Source organism: Lepisma saccharinum, chromosome 14 (assembly GCF_977018435.1).
Source record: "Lepisma saccharinum chromosome 14, izLepSacc3.1, whole genome shotgun sequence".
In the NCBI taxonomy this organism is placed as follows: Eukaryota; Metazoa; Arthropoda; class Insecta; order Zygentoma; family Lepismatidae; genus Lepisma; species Lepisma saccharinum.
The window spans coordinates 13048641-13065604 of record NC_139242.1 but is presented as its reverse complement, the minus strand read 5'-3'; the positions used below and the strand labels follow the sequence as shown (position 1 = coordinate 13065604).

General features: G+C 36.4%; 1 protein-coding gene across 1 annotated transcript in view; it reads right to left on the bottom strand.

Annotated features, from left to right (window-relative positions):
* Positions 1–10803: 10803 nt before the first annotated feature.
* LOC145998687 (facilitated trehalose transporter Tret1-like) overlaps positions 10804–16964 on the bottom strand; it is a 77587-nt gene continuing 71426 nt past the window's right edge. The window contains exon 4 of the mRNA XM_083135156.1: positions 10804–13532. Within this exon, the coding sequence (XP_082991282.1) occupies positions 12265–13532 (1268 nt within the window). The 3' untranslated portion in view covers positions 10804–12264. The remainder of the gene's footprint in view (positions 13533–16964) is intronic.

Genomic DNA, 16964 nt, shown 5'->3' with positions numbered 1-16964 from the left:
TTAGGGGGGCACGCGGTGGAACTGACCCCGGCAAACGTCCACGTGGCCCCGGGAAACTGTTCTGTAGTTGCTGCAAATTTGATTTTGATGACAAATATTGCAAAATAATCCTTCAGTAAATTTTGCTTGCAGTTTGAAACACTTCTTCAATTTTCAGTAGCACGAACCCAAGCAAGGCATTTCTTTCCTATTTCCCTGTTTCTTGCTTCTTGAACACAAACAGATGTATTGGGAGGGGTTGAAGTTAATGGTTTTATGGTCCGCCCCGGTCAGGGAAGTTTGAGACCTATTGAAAATGCAGTTTTCCTTCCTGCTGCACAACAGATCCAGGATCCCCCCCAAAAAGACCGCACTTTCTCTTCATCTGCCCCTGCAATGGCACCATGGGCTCCGAGAAGACGACACAAACAGGAAGATTTTGCTACTGGTGGCTAGAACGTTCTGCGTTAATTATTATTTTATGGTTCAGAGTAGTATAATCATATATGTTCAAAATCATACTTGGTACGAGGCCTATTATTTTTATTAATTTAACCACAATGGAAAACCTATTTTGACGATGCTTTTGTTGATTTTATAATATTGCAACTGTGTGATTTTTCATCTCATACTTTGTACGAGTGTCATAATTTCTTTCGAGTTCAAGTACGTAACACCTACACCCACGCACACCCATTGCAACTTTGTGATTTTTACCCAGGCCCGTAGCTAGAGGGGGCAATTGCCCCCCCCCTGAGAGCCTACTTTGCCCCCCTGTGAAAAATACAGAACATATTCCTACTGGAATTCTTACTAATCTTTATAATTATATCCTCTATTAGGCTACTCTAGCAACATAACAAAGACACTTATTGATTTTGTGATTTATTAACGTGTGTGGGATTCTGAATAATGTACTAGGATTAGGTGGAGAAAATCCCTTCTTGATTCAGACTTTGGGAAATGATTTCGTAATTTTCAGTACCTAGAACAGTTGTGACGTTTGAACTGCTTTATTTTTTGTTTCCGAAGTCTACCTATTGGTAATAGTGATTCATGTGGGAGAGAGAGGGAGTGGATATTCGATTTTTGTTACTTAGCGTTGCCATTCTGCCACTTCGAGCTAAACGTGACAATGAGTGATGACGTGAAATTGATGAAGAGACACTTACAAACAATGCTGCAACCACAGCAGGGGACAGGGGCATTATCACCCCCCCCCCCCAATTTTAGTCGGAAGTCTAATCTATGGGGGACAAACATTGAAGTAAAGAATCATGACTAGCAGAGTCTAAGAATAGCAGTACAAATGGATATTCATGATGGAATTAGTTTTCAAGTTTTTCTTGCATTTTTCTTCCAGACGACCAAGGGCAGTTGCAGGGTGCACAGAAGGGCAATTGCCCCCTCGCTTTCAAATTTTATACAATTAAAAGTACATTTCGTAAAATTTTCTTGCTCGCTTCGCTCGCAATTGCTAATTTTCCTATTCTTATAGCCCAAAACCCTGGGTGTTAAAACGATCTAAATGAAAAAAAAATGTTAAAGGGAATGCCATGGCACCCCCGTGAAATTATCTGCTCCCTATTAAATCAATATTGTTTTCAGTTTGCAAATATTTGGATCTAAAGATTTTCCTGCTCGCTTCGTTCCCAATATGATTTTTCTCTGTAATGCATTCTAAATTACTAGAGAGAGAAGTAAGTAAAAAAACAAAAAGTAAAGTGCTCGCCTGTGCTTAATACCACGCCATGAAGACGTGATCGGCATCACGCCCCTGACCGCCTTTACACCCCAGGGTTTCCCTTAGGTACCCATGTCATTCGACGCTGGGTGGGTGCCGGGGCCGTTTCCAACGTTCCAGAGAGAGAAGTAAGGCTATATATATACTTCAGATTGTTGCTGCTTAAATGCATGAACAATTATTTTGAGGAAATGGAGCGCGCACATTTGAGAGACAATTTGGCATATGAATTGATCACGTAATGTATTTTAAAAATAATATATATATATATATATTAAATAAACTTTGAATACGTACACAATTTGGCGTTAACATGTTGCATATGCTTTTTCTTATTTTACGTCGCTCCATGTTGCATATATGTTGTACGTACATGAAAGTTATACGTGTCTTAAGTAAAAAAAAGTTCGTCATGCATATTCTGTCTTTTAAAAATACAGTTTGTGTGCTTGTTTTCCATTATTATCTAATATGAAATTTAACATGTTGGAAAAATACCGGGTGATCCGTTTGAGATGTTAGAAAAGTAAAACTTTATACACAAGAGGTTAATGTACGTATCTCCGAGCAACTTGTAATATAAGCAGAAAGGATGCAAGTTTCGAATTCAGCCACTTGGCGGCGCTAATGTGCATTTTAACAAAGGTGGTGATCATGTCACAACAGTGCACACAGTGTGTCGTATGGTGTGCAAAAATTTTCGAGTATTACATGCATGCTACTGCCGCCACGCAGCTGAAGTCCGTAAACCTCCACTTATTCGAAACTTACACTTTTTTCTACTTATATTACAACACGCTGCTCGGAGATACGTACCTTAACCTCTTGTAATACAAAAAATGTATTACAAATTTTTACACAATTCATCAAAGTGTAGATGTAATGTAATCATTATTATTTAATTAATTCGATTTTTCTTGCATAACACAACACAATGGTGGTGTTGGATTCTTGTTAGATTCCTTTGTGCGTAAAAATCTTGCATACTGGAAACTAGAGTACTACATTATGAAGCACGATTTATAAAGGACTTCCTTAATCAGTTCTGCAGAGAAGCCCAAAACTGTTGGTACATATTAACCTTTTCGACCTGTAAATGTAAAGTCGATACAGTCGCTACTTATGTTAAACTTTATCTTTGTATTCTTTGGTATTCCGAAGAGTCATTATCGAAATATTGTTATTTGATGTTGCTCGAACTTTTTTTGTTCATTGGAGTTTAAAGATATCATCTCTTTCCTGTTACATATCACTTTTGGAGGAGGGGGACAAGTGCCCCTCTGTACCCTGCTATATCTGCCAATGCAACACAATATATTAAAAATTTGCCCCCTCTAGTATTGAATTTGCCCCCCCCCCCCTAATAAGAATTCCTGGCTACGGGCCTGTTTTTACCTCATACATGGTACGAGGTCTATTGTTCTTATTAATTTAACCACAATGGTAAACCTATTTTGATGATGTTTTTGTTGATTTTATACTTTTGCAGTAGTATAATTGGATTCCTTCAAAATAACACTTGGTACGAGGCCTATTATTTTTATTAATTTAAGCACAATGATAAACCTATTTTGATGATGTTTTTGTCGATTTTATACTTTTGCAAATCTGTGATTTTTTACCTCACACTTGGTTCGAGTGTCGAGGTCTATTGTTTTTTATTAATTTAACCACAGTGGTAAACGTATTTTGATGATGTTTTTGTTGATTTTATACTATTGCAACTCTGTGATTTTTTTATCTCGTACTTGGTACGAGTGTCATAATTTCTTACGAGTTAAATTACACAACATTGCGATGGCTCGTAAGGTAAACTATTGTGCAATGTTTACGCAAAAAGTTATTACGCAGACCCGTATCTAGCGTGTTGTTGGTTATGGCCTAATGGGTGTCTTCTGATTGACTTACTGTTTCGGATGTTTTCATCCGCGCTTAGGTTACTTAAAGGGTTTTCTCATTACAGATCAGTCAGTATCGTGAGAGTGTCTGAAGAGTACGGGTGTGTTGTTGCAGTGTTAAAAGTTAAGTATTTAATTTATTTTAAAGCTACATACTATTTATTATTTTTATGTTTAAAAAGTGTATCAAGTGATTTTTTTCATAGTAATTTCGATCAGATTGAGTTTTGGTGTGATCAGATGTTACTTGTTGTCTTCGGAAATTCTGTATAAATAACATAGCTGAAAATTTTATCGTAATAGCTACAATTATTTTATTTTGAAGGTGGTTCAAGTCGTTTTTCACACAGATTGAATTTGTATTTGTATTGAATTTTGTATTTTTTCCCGAGAAAATGTGTATATATAAATACCAGAGCTGAAAAAAATAAATTTTATTATAATTATAACTCTTTTTTTTAAGTTACATTCTATCAATTATCGTAAGTTTAAAAGTGTTTTTTTCTAGTAAATAGAATCTTATTGAATTTTGAGTTGATTGTGTGTCTTATTGTTATTTACTTAAAGCATATTAAAAAAAATGTCATCTACCAAGTTCATCGAATGTGTTATTTGTGGGAAATTAATCTCCAAAACTAATATTAGCAATCATAGGGCAAGATGTAGCGAAACAGGTTCAACAATAAATCGTTCGTTACCTACTAAGCCTTGTACTCAATGTGGAAAAATAATTAGCATTGCTAATTTAAGTAAACACCTGAAAATTTGCAAGGCATCAACCGGACATGGAACATTGAAAAGAAAAATTGATCATCCTGAAACTGAAGCTTCTACTTCCAAACAAATTAAGATGTCTAATGACCAAACGCCGATTAGATCTGGATTCAACAACCAACTCCTGCATTTTCTTTTTACTTCGAAACCAGGCTGTGATATTTCTAGTTTCTTGAGAGAAATTAAAACATCTATCATAAATATTTTGAAAAATAAACTGGAAAACAACTCCATAAAAGTATATGTTGATCTAATCTGTAAATATGAGAAAACCGATGGTACAAGAAATCTTTTTTTTTTCACAAAACGGAAAACCAAGTTCTTTATTTGGCAGACATTGATAATTTGAATGTTTTTTTATTCTAATCTTACTAGTGAATTGATTAGGAAACATGATGAATTCGAGGCTAAGGGATCAGGTTGGTCTCTATGCGGAAGTCCTCACAGATTAATCGCTTATGTAAACAAATTTACACCTTTTTCTGCTTCGAGATACGTTCCACTTCCGGTAGAAATTCAGCATAAGAGAGCTGTGCTGAACATTCATAACACTGATAATAAGTGTTTTATGTGGTGCATTTTAGCAGCGCTTCACCCGGTTCATTGTTCAAATAATCCATGTCGGGTTAGTCATTACACCCAATATATCGATGAGGTTGAATATGCTATGACAGGCATCGAATATCCTGTTGCTATTTCTGACATAACAAAGTTTGAAAACAGGGCAAGAAATGGAGAAGGAAAACGATTAGCTATAAATGTATATTCGTATAGTTCAGTTAAGCATTTTGTGCATCCTGTTAGGATAACTAATATTGTTGATGACGAAGCCGTAGAAATCAATCTGCTTCTCATTGCTGACAATGATGTTCATCATTACACGCTAATTCGTTCACTCTCCCGCTTGGTCAGAAGCCAAACAACCAAGTTTTGTGAACACATCGAAGTTTGTCCAAGGTGTTTAACCATATTCGACGATCTTGGCCAACGTAATTACCAACATTTCCAAAATCAAGAAATTGCCAAACAAAAACTTGCTGAACATAAAGTCTACTGTGGAGTCAACAGACCGGCTCGCATGTTAATGCCCAAAGCAAATCCCGAATTTTCTTCCACAACACCGTACCAGCTTCATGATCCAAATAGTTTTGGATATGTTGTTGTTTGGCAGGATAGGATAGATAAACCATATATATATCGCGGACCGAATGTTATTGAACTCTTTTTTTAAAAATATGGTGGAGGAGGTTGAGAAAATTGGCAGCCTCTTATGCCAATCGAAATCAATGCTTCCATTATCCAGTGATGAACTTCAATCTTACAATAACATTGAAACGTGTCCGGTGTGATATCAACATTTCACGGATGAGAATCGGAAAGTATTGCACCATAATCATTTCACCGGAAACTACATTAGTGGAATCTGTAACAGCTGCAACCTCAAAATCCAGAAGCCTAAATTCGTACCAATATTTTTTCACAATGGATCCAATTACGACTTCCATTTTTTAATTAGGAATCTTGGATACGATACGCAAAAAATAGATATTCTTGCTCAAAACGAAGAACGTTATATTTCTATAAGTAAGAAAGTTAAAATTCCAGGAACGAATGAAATCATAGAGATGAGGTTTCTAGATTCTTTTAGATTCCTATCGGCAATTCTTGATGCTTTAGCGAGTAAACTTACCGACGAACAATTTAAAATTACAAAAGCTAGTTTCCCCAACATACACGTAGAACTGATTAAACGTAAAGGCATTTATCCTTACGAATATGTAACCGATGAATCTATATTTGACGATGACACTCTCCCATCTCAAAAAGAATTATTCAGTCAACTGAAAAAAAAACGAAATTACGAATGAAGAATACGAACATGCGAAATTAATATGGAAGGAACTGAGATGCAATACTCTCGGCGATTATCACGATGCATATCTCAAATTAGACATAACAATACTTGCTGATGTTTTTCAGGTATTCAGAAAAACAGCAATAAATATTTATAAATTAGATCCAGCATACTTCTACAGTCTTCCTGGTTTGGCGTGGTCTGCTATGTTGCTCCAGACCAGGATCAAGTTGGAATTGATATCGGACGTGGACATGTTACTTTTTATAGAAAGAGGGATACGTGGGGGGGGGGATGGTGCAATGCTCGCAGAGACATGCAAAAGCAAACAATATTCACTGTCTGGGAATCAATACGATGCAAATCGACCATCGAATTACATATTTTACGCTGACGTAAACAATCTCTACGGTTTCACAATGATACAAAAACTTCCATACGAAGGATTCGAGTGGATAGATCCCATTTCAATTGATATTAATCGTTTCGATGATCGTGAATTTGGTCTGTTCATTGAGGTGGACATTGAATTTCCAAATAATTTGCATGATACTTTTTCCGATTTACCTCCGGCTCCCGAAATTAAATGTCCACCTGATTCTAATCAAAGCAAGCTTATGTTAGCTCTGGAGAGAAAAGAGAGATATGTCATCCACTACAAGAATCTCCGGTATTTGATTGGGAAGGGTGTTCAGGTAGTAAATGTGAGAAGAATTCTCAAGTTCAAACACTCTCCATGGTTAAAATCTTATATTGAGACCAACACGAAATACAGAACAGCTGCCATTTCAGAATTAGATACAGATTTTTATAAACTAATGAATAATGCCGTTTATGGAAAAACGATGGAGAACGTCAGAAAGCATATAGACGTAAAATTGGTTTCAGATAATAATAAATGTAGAAAATTAGTATCTGATCCTAGATTCAAGTCGCGAAAAATTTACAACGAGAAATTAACACTTGTTAATCTAGATATAAAATTAATAAAATTCAGAAAACCGATTTACGTTGGTGCAACAGTTCTCGACTTGTCAAAACTGTACATGTTCGAATTTCATTATAATATTATGAAACCCTTCTATAATGATAAGCTGTCAATTTTGTACATAGACACCGATAGTTTTATTTATGACATACAAACACCTAACCTCTACGAAGATCTTAAACATCCTTCCATGTTTGTGTATTTCGACACTTCTTCCTATCCTCAACCCAACAGATTTGGAATTCCTTCCCACAACAAGAAGGTTTTTGGCAAATTAAAAGATGAATGTAACGGTGATATTATTGTTGAGTTTGCTGGTTTGCTTTCGAAAATGTATACATTCAGAACAGAAAGCAGCGTCACGAAGAAAGCAAAAGGAACGTGCAAAGATACCGTGGAAAACAAACTAACATTCCAGGATTATATTGATTGCCTTTCTTCACAGTCGAGGATACTTCGAGAGGATAATAGAATACAAAGCTCAAACCACGAGATTACAACGAATAAAATAAAAAAAGTAGCCCTGGATCCACACGATGACAAGAGGTGTATTCTCGAGTGTGGAATCCATACTTTGCCTTGTGGGCACTTTAGTTTAGAAGTTAATAATAATTGCACTCAACACATGTGAAAAAAAATAAACCTAACATCAAACCAAAATTTTGAAAATAACAAAAAAAATCTACACGTAGTTTAATTTTTTTATATATTATTCTCTCCTATTAAAATTTTTCTATCACTCTTTCATTTTTTACATCATAAATATATGATTTCTCCACAATTAAAATTGCACTGCATATTGTATTTTCAGGTAGAGTTTCATGAAATTCACATACTAATTTAATATTAGTTCGATCATCTATAACTACCAATTTTCTTTTTGATGCATTGATTAAAAACATTGGTCTGTGAATTATGAATTATTAACAATAACAGGGTTATAGAACATTCGGTGTCTTGCCTCGATAATTTTTTCTCTCAAATTATCATCACATTATTTAAGAAGCCATTAACCTAATTTTATGTAGCTTAATTTCCTGAAGGGGGTGCTGGAGCCCCTGATTCCCACCTTGGATACGTGCTTGACTCTATAATTATTTCTCTCCTTAAATTATCGTCACATTATTTTATTTTACACCACAAGAAACCAAAAACCTCATTTTATGTAGTGTAAACCGAAAACATTCGGGGGGCTCGGTCCCCCTAAGCCCCTTCTTGGATACGTGCCTGCTGCGAGTGTCCCTTCATCAATTGAAACTAATCATCACTCATCCTGTTCGTCGCAATTAGCCAAAAGTGGAAGAAGACGCTAAATAACAAAAACCAAATTTATCCTCATCGTGGCGTAAAATTATTAAAGGGAAATTCCAACATTCAGTAAAAATTCATATCAGAATATGCCCGGACAAGAACTTTCCTTAGAATTAGGCATTTAAAATAAATGCAATAGATTAGCTGGAAAGAAAAACTGGCAGTGTACTACAGGGACAAGATATCAATCATAATAATGTCTGAAAAATAAACTATGCATTGTTTCGGAATAAGTGTATTCTTCTATCGCGTATTTGATCTGTTGTTTTCAAATTAAATTAACAGCTTTGGTGTATAATATCAAAAGATGCATGAAAAAACAGCGTTTCATAGGCCATCTGCTACATTCTACGCATAGCTTTCTTCTGCTCGTGTCCTCTTGGTGACGTCACAAGCTCTAGCCAATAACGTGCAAGTCGCGGAGTGGTCCCCTTTGCAGCTACATAGCATGGGTGCGATTAGCAAAATTGATGTTGACTTTTTCCAAATCTGGACAGAAGATTGACATTACGATGTAAGTGGAAAACATACATTAACAATTCAAATATAAATTTGGCGTTAAATAACTTGAAATAAGCAGAAAATACAATGCCAACTTTGCATTTCATACGCAGTATCAAGTACGGAACTTTCCAAGAATGTGTAACTTTCACTTATTTTATTTGCTAGCATTTCGGAATGACATTCGAATTTAACAACTAAATATTTAAATGATGGAAGATCAAACACACTGGACTTAAAGTTCTAAAAGTAAGACGTACAAAGTACGTAGTTGTGGATGTGATAAACCAGCATGAACGAATGTTACATTCAGAGTTAAAATAAATCTTATGTAGCCTAGATATTTCTGTACGTCTTCATTTTAGCATTCTATGACATAATTACTAAGATTTTGTTCAACAGACAGTACATTGTAATTACGATGTCCATATGTACAAGGCTAAAATAATGCCGACTGTTGGCGACTATCTAGTCCCTGCAAGAAAGTGGATAATTTTGCATGGCTTAGAAATTAGGTGTTACATTTCCGTTGGGGTCCGGTATCCCATTCTACACCCTCGATTTCGGAGGGTTTTTTTTTCTTATGAAGATTATGTGATGCTAATTATGAAGAATAAAAATTTGGAGCGCGGAAACAAGTATTTACGAATGTACAGCCGTTTGAAGTTGAGATATTGTCGTTTGAAATTGTCGAGTACAAATTTCCCACCGATTTCGGGTTCTGCCCCTGGGGTAATTGACCTACCGCTACCGCGGCCCCGCCTCCACTCCGGCTATCCGCCTTTATCTATAGAGTCCCTTTTAAAATCATGTTAGAAATTGGCCGGAGTCACCTGCCCTCAACACTATTTCTCACTGTTTTCCGCATTGACACATGGAGATACCAAAAATTAAGGCTAAAATGAAACCTAAGAAGGTAACTTACCTCTTTTTACCAAGGCCATACACTGAATTGCGGGTCGAAGTTAAATTTTTAAGTTCAAAAATGAAGTAACTAAATAGACTACATAAAATTATTACTTTCTTTACTTTTGGACGTTCATTCTCTATTGTTTCTTCCGAAAAACATCGGCCAGCTGATGTCACGGTTTACAGGGTTGCCAAATAGAAGGCTCCGGCCTCTATTAAAGATGGCCGTGGGTTATCCCAATATAATTTCGAGAAGCTATTATACACTGATAAGTCTATAACAAAACGTTATAATATTCTTTATAATTCTTTTCACTAAGGGGTTCCCAATATTTTACTTGCAGGGGCCACAGAAAAGACCTTGGCTTTATCATCTCATGAGAATATTTTGTAGAATTCAATACCAGTGGATCTGCTACGTTTAATACAGCAACAAGAAGTTTACATTAATTCGTTAAAGAAAATATTGTAGACTGGATCGTATTTTTTCCAACTTAATGTAGCCTATATATTGGTTCCCCATTTGACACAAGAACATTATCCAAGATCTACTGCTATAGCATGGAATAAAACATTCATTTTTTATTACAACTAAATTAGCTGCCCAAACATTCATTTTGACAATCACGTCTTTACTCAGAAATAACACCCCACCCGATGGTGTAGTAGTAGCATCGTCGCCTTGTAATCAAGAGGTCCCGGTGGAGACATATAGTGGTCTGGATCTCACTTTAAACTGTAGGCCAAGTCCCGATTAGCCTTACTGTGCATGAAGTGGACTTACAACACCAAATCAACCAACCATCCAAGTAATAACACACTATGCTACCTAAAAAATCATATATTACAATATTAAATTTTTATTACTATTATACAGAACGCATATCACAATTTCTCATAGATAAATGTAATAGCAATAAAAATGTTAACATTTATACAAAATAACAGTACAAAAATAGTCTCTCTTTTGCTCCTTTATAATAGCAATCACTGTTACTCTTTAAATATTGCATACATTCATTTGAAATTAGTGTTATTGGGGAAATTACATGAGAAATGAATTGTGTGCATTACAAGCACCAACTGTGTCCTAATTTTTCTGAACAGTATGAAACTTTGAAGGTAAACAAATTATAATGAACACCACATAAATTCCTGAAATATTTTCTCTAACAACAATAATACCATTTTATGTGTAAAATAATAATGGAATCAAATTGTTCGGATGATGAAAGAAGTTTTCTACATCTTAGCTTTAGGAGACCTGCACAGATCTCTTAAATTTCAGAGATAACCATACTAAATTACTTCTTTGATATCAATTGTGCATTATATTTTTATCGCCATGGTCTGCAGACTGAAAATCATTTGCTGGATACCACACATTTATCAATACCTTAATGTACACCATATTTACTTGAGAGTTGAAAATTGATAAAAGGTGTACTTGGATTTTAGAGCATAGAGAATGCTTATATTGTTTTAATTTTACACTTAATAAAGAACAAAAAACAAAAGAATATATGCTAATTTTCTAAAGATGGCATAAAATTTCACTTAGCATTACTGGAAAGAAATAGCATTAGTACATCGCATGGTGACCAACATGATAAGAATAAACATACACAAATATGAATATAAATACAAAAACTAGAGATAAATATATCACTCAAACATATCACCTTCAAACTACAGGCAACTAACTACCTACTTTCATAAAATTATTTGTCTATTTTATAACAAACAAACAAGTTTTACTGAAATTTTATACTTCTTTGTGGTAAAATCATGTGAAACTTAATAGTCATCAGATAAAAACAATGAATGCAGAAGAATACAGCACATAGAGTGCATTTTCCACACACATCGAACTTTAATTCTCAATTTTTCCTATTACGTTCTTTCAAGAGTACACAACTGAAGATCTAGAAATCTATTTCAGTTTTCTAAATCCTAAGAAGTAGACACACAACAAATATGTATGTCTTTTATGTTGTACATTTATAACATCTGCTGCATTTATTGTCATTCTGGATGATTTTATTCTAATATGTAATTGTGGCATGGTACAAAGTTATCTTCCAAAGTTATTATGTTGCTTAAGTCATTACCTATCCTATTTATTTTTTTGAAGTACTTTAACTGTGGTAAACTAGATTTAGGAAAACACTATGTAGGCTAATGAAGTTATCACTTCAACAATCCTACATAACAACAAAGAGTTTTTGATGTCATTCTGTAGTTATATCTACTCATAAAAATAAAAAGCCCTAATAAATTCTAAGACACTTATTTTGTTCTACATCTACACTGGAGAATGTTTCTTATCACATTTTTTTGGTTCGCTCGAACCAAGTTTGTCTGTTCTACCTGAAAAGTAATCTTCAATTTCTTGCAGAGTTCTTCCTTTTGTTTCTGGTAGGTAACTGTACAAGAACACAGTTCCCATGAGAGAGATGCATCCATATAACCAAAAAGTTCCATAACTTTTCATTGTTTTGATAAAGAATGGGTACGTTTTCACAACCACAAATATAAACGAGTGAGCAAAGCATACTGTGATTCCTCCCATGATTCCGCGAACTTGTGATGGGTAGACTTCACCAATCATTACCCAGGGAACCACCAGAAATCCAATAGTGCATACAACGATATAGAACAAAATGCATGTTAGAGGAAACCACCTGGCAAGAATTGGTTCTCCATTTAATGTCCAGAGTTCAAGCAAATAGCTGTATGTGCCTAAGCCCAACATTGCAATTGCACAACCAGTTCCAGATACCACAGTTAACACCCTACGACCACACACTCTCAGAAGACCACAGGCTACTACAGTTAATATGAGCCGTACTGAGCCTAAAATCATTGTTGCTGTGTATTTATCAACATTTGTACCAGAATTCTGGAATATATCCACAGCATAAAATGTTATTGGATTCACTCCAGAAAATTGGTAAACGAAGAAGTAGCAGAACATGAGAACAAAAGGCTTTATTGCAGATGGTTTTATTAAAGATTTCATTAATTCCTGAGGACTTTGCTTTGGTACCACATTTTTCTGTGTAAACGTCGTAAGATCTTCTAATTCTTGATCAACATTGCATGATTTACCACGCAACTTAAGAAGCGACTGTTTTGCATCATCTTTCCGATTTTTTGATAGAAGCCATCCTGGCGTTTCTGGCAACGGCAACATCAGCAAGAATGCCAACAATGGAACAAAGGCATTTATACCGCAAAGAATATTCCACTGAAAGTACGTTCCCAGAACGTACTCAATAAACACTCCAAATGATACACCAACAGATGCAAGAGCACTGAGGGTTCCTCGTAAGTGTGGTTGAGTAACTTCGCCTGTGTAAACTCTGCTAGGTGCAGTAACGAGGCCGGAACCAAAACCCACAAGAAGACGACCACAATAGATCATTCCTAGGTTGTTAGCAGAGGCAATGAGTAGCCAACCCAAGATGATTGGAATTTCCAAGAGAATGAGGGTGCTGCGACGACCAATAGAGTCCATGATGAAACCACTCATCAAGCATCCAACTGGTGTAGTGATTGAAGACAAACTGGCTGAAATAAAGGAAAAAAGATAATAACATACATGTGTTCATAGACATAACACATAAAAAATCATATTTGCCAGTAACATGAGAGAGAATGAGCTTAGAGAATGAACTTATGCTGTGTCTGAAAAGTACAAAGTACAGTATGGTCTTGACGGAAGTGACGTCACATAGTACAGTTCGAAAGCTACAAGTACGTGAGTAATCGAGACCACAGCTCGGAGCACGGATCGTTGCAGACTTGATCACAAGATTTCTGAACTCGTCGTTTATTTGTTTGAAATCACGGAAGTAACAAAGGTTTAATATACGTTATAGGCCACCAAGGTGTTGCTTGAAGTTCATCTAATGTGTGGAAATGTATGTTTAAGAACACTTGAAAAAATGCTATGTGATTTCTGTGGTGAAAAACAAAGTGTTTAAAACGTGGGGAAAACAACGGGTCCTCTGTATCTACTGACCGTATTTGGCGTTGTAGTAGTTTTGTGGGGGCCCCAATTTTTTAAATATTTTTTAGTAGGAGCTTTACTAGCTGAATATGTTAACCACCAATTTTCAGCAGTTGAAATGGTAAACCTGATTTTGGAATCGGCAGCCATTCACAATCGAACAAACACATCACAGATAGGTTTGCAGGGAGAATAGCGCACTAAAATAAAGTTATAGGACGAAAATTGTAGCGCTATAGCACCAGGAAAATTCTGCGCCTAAATGTCTACAGTATATTATGAAGAGTGAACACCGTAACTACAATATATAGTAAATACTAAGGGGGTTCAGACGCAAACAGAGCAGTAGACTGTACTTACGTACATAATGCATTATAAACGGTATTATTTACAATTTAGAGTAAATATGTCGCTACATATGCACTGTCCATCTACTGGACAATTACCGACAAGTTCATTGTGGAAATTGTATTAACTTCACTTTCTTCAAGAAAATTCCCAAAGGCTTAACACTTATAGTACACACACTTTTCTTGCCTTTTTCGCCGAAAATTCATCTACTATATCATCGAAGTCCAATTCACGAAGAAGTTCATGATCAATGCTTAATAAAGAAAGATTGGATAAGCGATCCTGTCCCATGGCAGCACGAAGCCTGTTTTTCACTAATTTCATTTTTGAGAAAGATCTTTCTCCGCTGCAGTTTGTTGCCATTAAGACCACATGCATTCTAAAGAGAATTTCGACATTGGGAAATGTACTGCGGAAGTTAGGTGTCCCGTAGTTGACTGATGCACCGAGAGAGAGCGCTAGTATCTCCACATTTTTCCCCTAGAAAAACTTACAGTTCTAATACAATGTTATTAACGAAAGGAGGTTATATATTTAGTAGGATTATTTATTATGTTAATCGTATCTGATAATTGATTGTTTAAATAAGTGTGCCTTATTTCCGCACCACAGCCAAATCAATCCATGGTATAAAGTATACTAGGAGCTTCATATATCTACAAACAGATCGACAGAGAGCTGTGTTACAATTGGATCCAGAAGAGTGTAGACATACGACAACATTGAAGTTTTTTTGATTTTTAAAATACAAATTCTTATGTAATTCTTCACAAGCATAGTCAGCTGGTTAAAAGATTTTTTGGTGGAGGCCCTTCACACCTTCCTTTGGGTGGGGAGGGGGGTCCCGGGGCAATTGCCCCAGTTGCCCATAAGTTAATCCGGCCCTGAGTCCACGACTTCAAGACCATCATTCTCGGCGGATGCTAGCCTCAAGTACGGTCTTGCACCTTTCAAGGATGGCCTTATTTTACAAAGCAATTATTTGTGAAATTTACTCACAATTGAAGGGAAAACAGATTAAAATTTAGATTTATAATTTGTCTAAAAGTTTCAGATAATTCTGACAGATATTTTAATAAAAGAATGATACAATGTATATAGAGCTTGGTAACATTGATATTAAGATGATTTACTTTCCCTTTTGTATTCTCTGATTGAGTGGCAGTTGTGGTTACTTGGTTTGGTTTGAGTTGGTGTTTTAAGTCCACTTTATGCACAGTAAGGCTAATCGGGACTGGACCTACAGTTTAAAGTGGAATCCGAACCACTTGTGCCTCCACCGGGTATCGAACCCGGGACCCCTTGATTACAAGGCAATGACGCTACCACTGCGCCATGGGGGAGGCCTTAGTTGTGGTTACTATAGAGCAGCAGAATCATTTCTTACTTTTAGTGCATGGTGTACAGTGGTGGAGAAAAGTTCTTCCCCATAAGACTTTAATGGCAGTAAATAATGCCGGAAGGGTAGGCAACACACATTGCACCATTAGGTGATCGAATGATTCCGTCTCAAGAGCAACTGGTCTTTCATTCAAAAGCCACCAGGCACAGGAAATGCAGGAAAGTCACGTGACTTGTCAGGTGGAATGTTGTTCGTGAGAAAATCGCCTTTTCTCAAGCCAGGTCGCAGAACCGACAAGAGCTACACGTTATATCTCCGAAAATGATTCGCCTAAAAACGTTGAACGAAACGCTAAAACAATTCTTGCCTTAATTACATAGGCTACTATACTATATGTGCCGCAGTAGCTCACTCATTAGGGCGTTTTATTACCATGCGAGAGATCTGGGTTCGATCCCCGACGAGAGAGAATCTGGATTTTGTCCACCTGTTCAAGCTGCTCCGGTGCACACCCAGCGTCGTATAAAGTGGGTACCTGGAGGAAACTCTGGGGAAGGGGTGGGGGTAAGGCGGCCAGGGGCGTGGTGCTGATCACATCATCCCCACCTTCGGCCTGATGAAGAAAGCTTGGGGCCCTAACTCCACACCCCCTATACGCCTTCAAGGCTTGGTGCAAAGCACAAGGTAGCACTTTGCTTTTTAATTTACTATACATCCCGATTTTGAAGGAACAGAACTTCCCAATCTCTACGTGGGCTTTCTTCCAAGTTCCGTATGGATGTGAATAGGCTCCAATTTTTCTTGACAATTCATACATGTTATATTTCCTTATAAGAACAACTGCGTGTGTGTGTGTGTGGTGTGGGGGGTATACTCCAAACATGTGAGGTGATCCTTTTCCCACTTCTCCATTCTCAGAAATAAATCTCAATTCCACACACTGAAAATGTAGCACTTTCTACATCTTAGCATGCAAATATCTAGTAGCAAAGTAATGTGTGGAAAGAGAAAAATGAACGATTTCTAACGGCACTCTGGAAATTTCCTACTTTATTTTTTTTTCAATTCGAACTGACATTCATAATATTCTATAACAATCCCAATATTGACTAAAGAATAGCTTAGTCGTTCTGCTACTTTCAATTCTTCATTACCGTAGTCACCGTAACTCACTCTCTCTCTCTCTCTCTTAGCCTTCCCGATGGTGCAGTAGTAGCGGAGTGGCCTTGTAATCAAGGAGTTCCTGGTTCGATACCCGGTGGATGGAGACACATAGAGGTTCGGATCCAACTTTAAA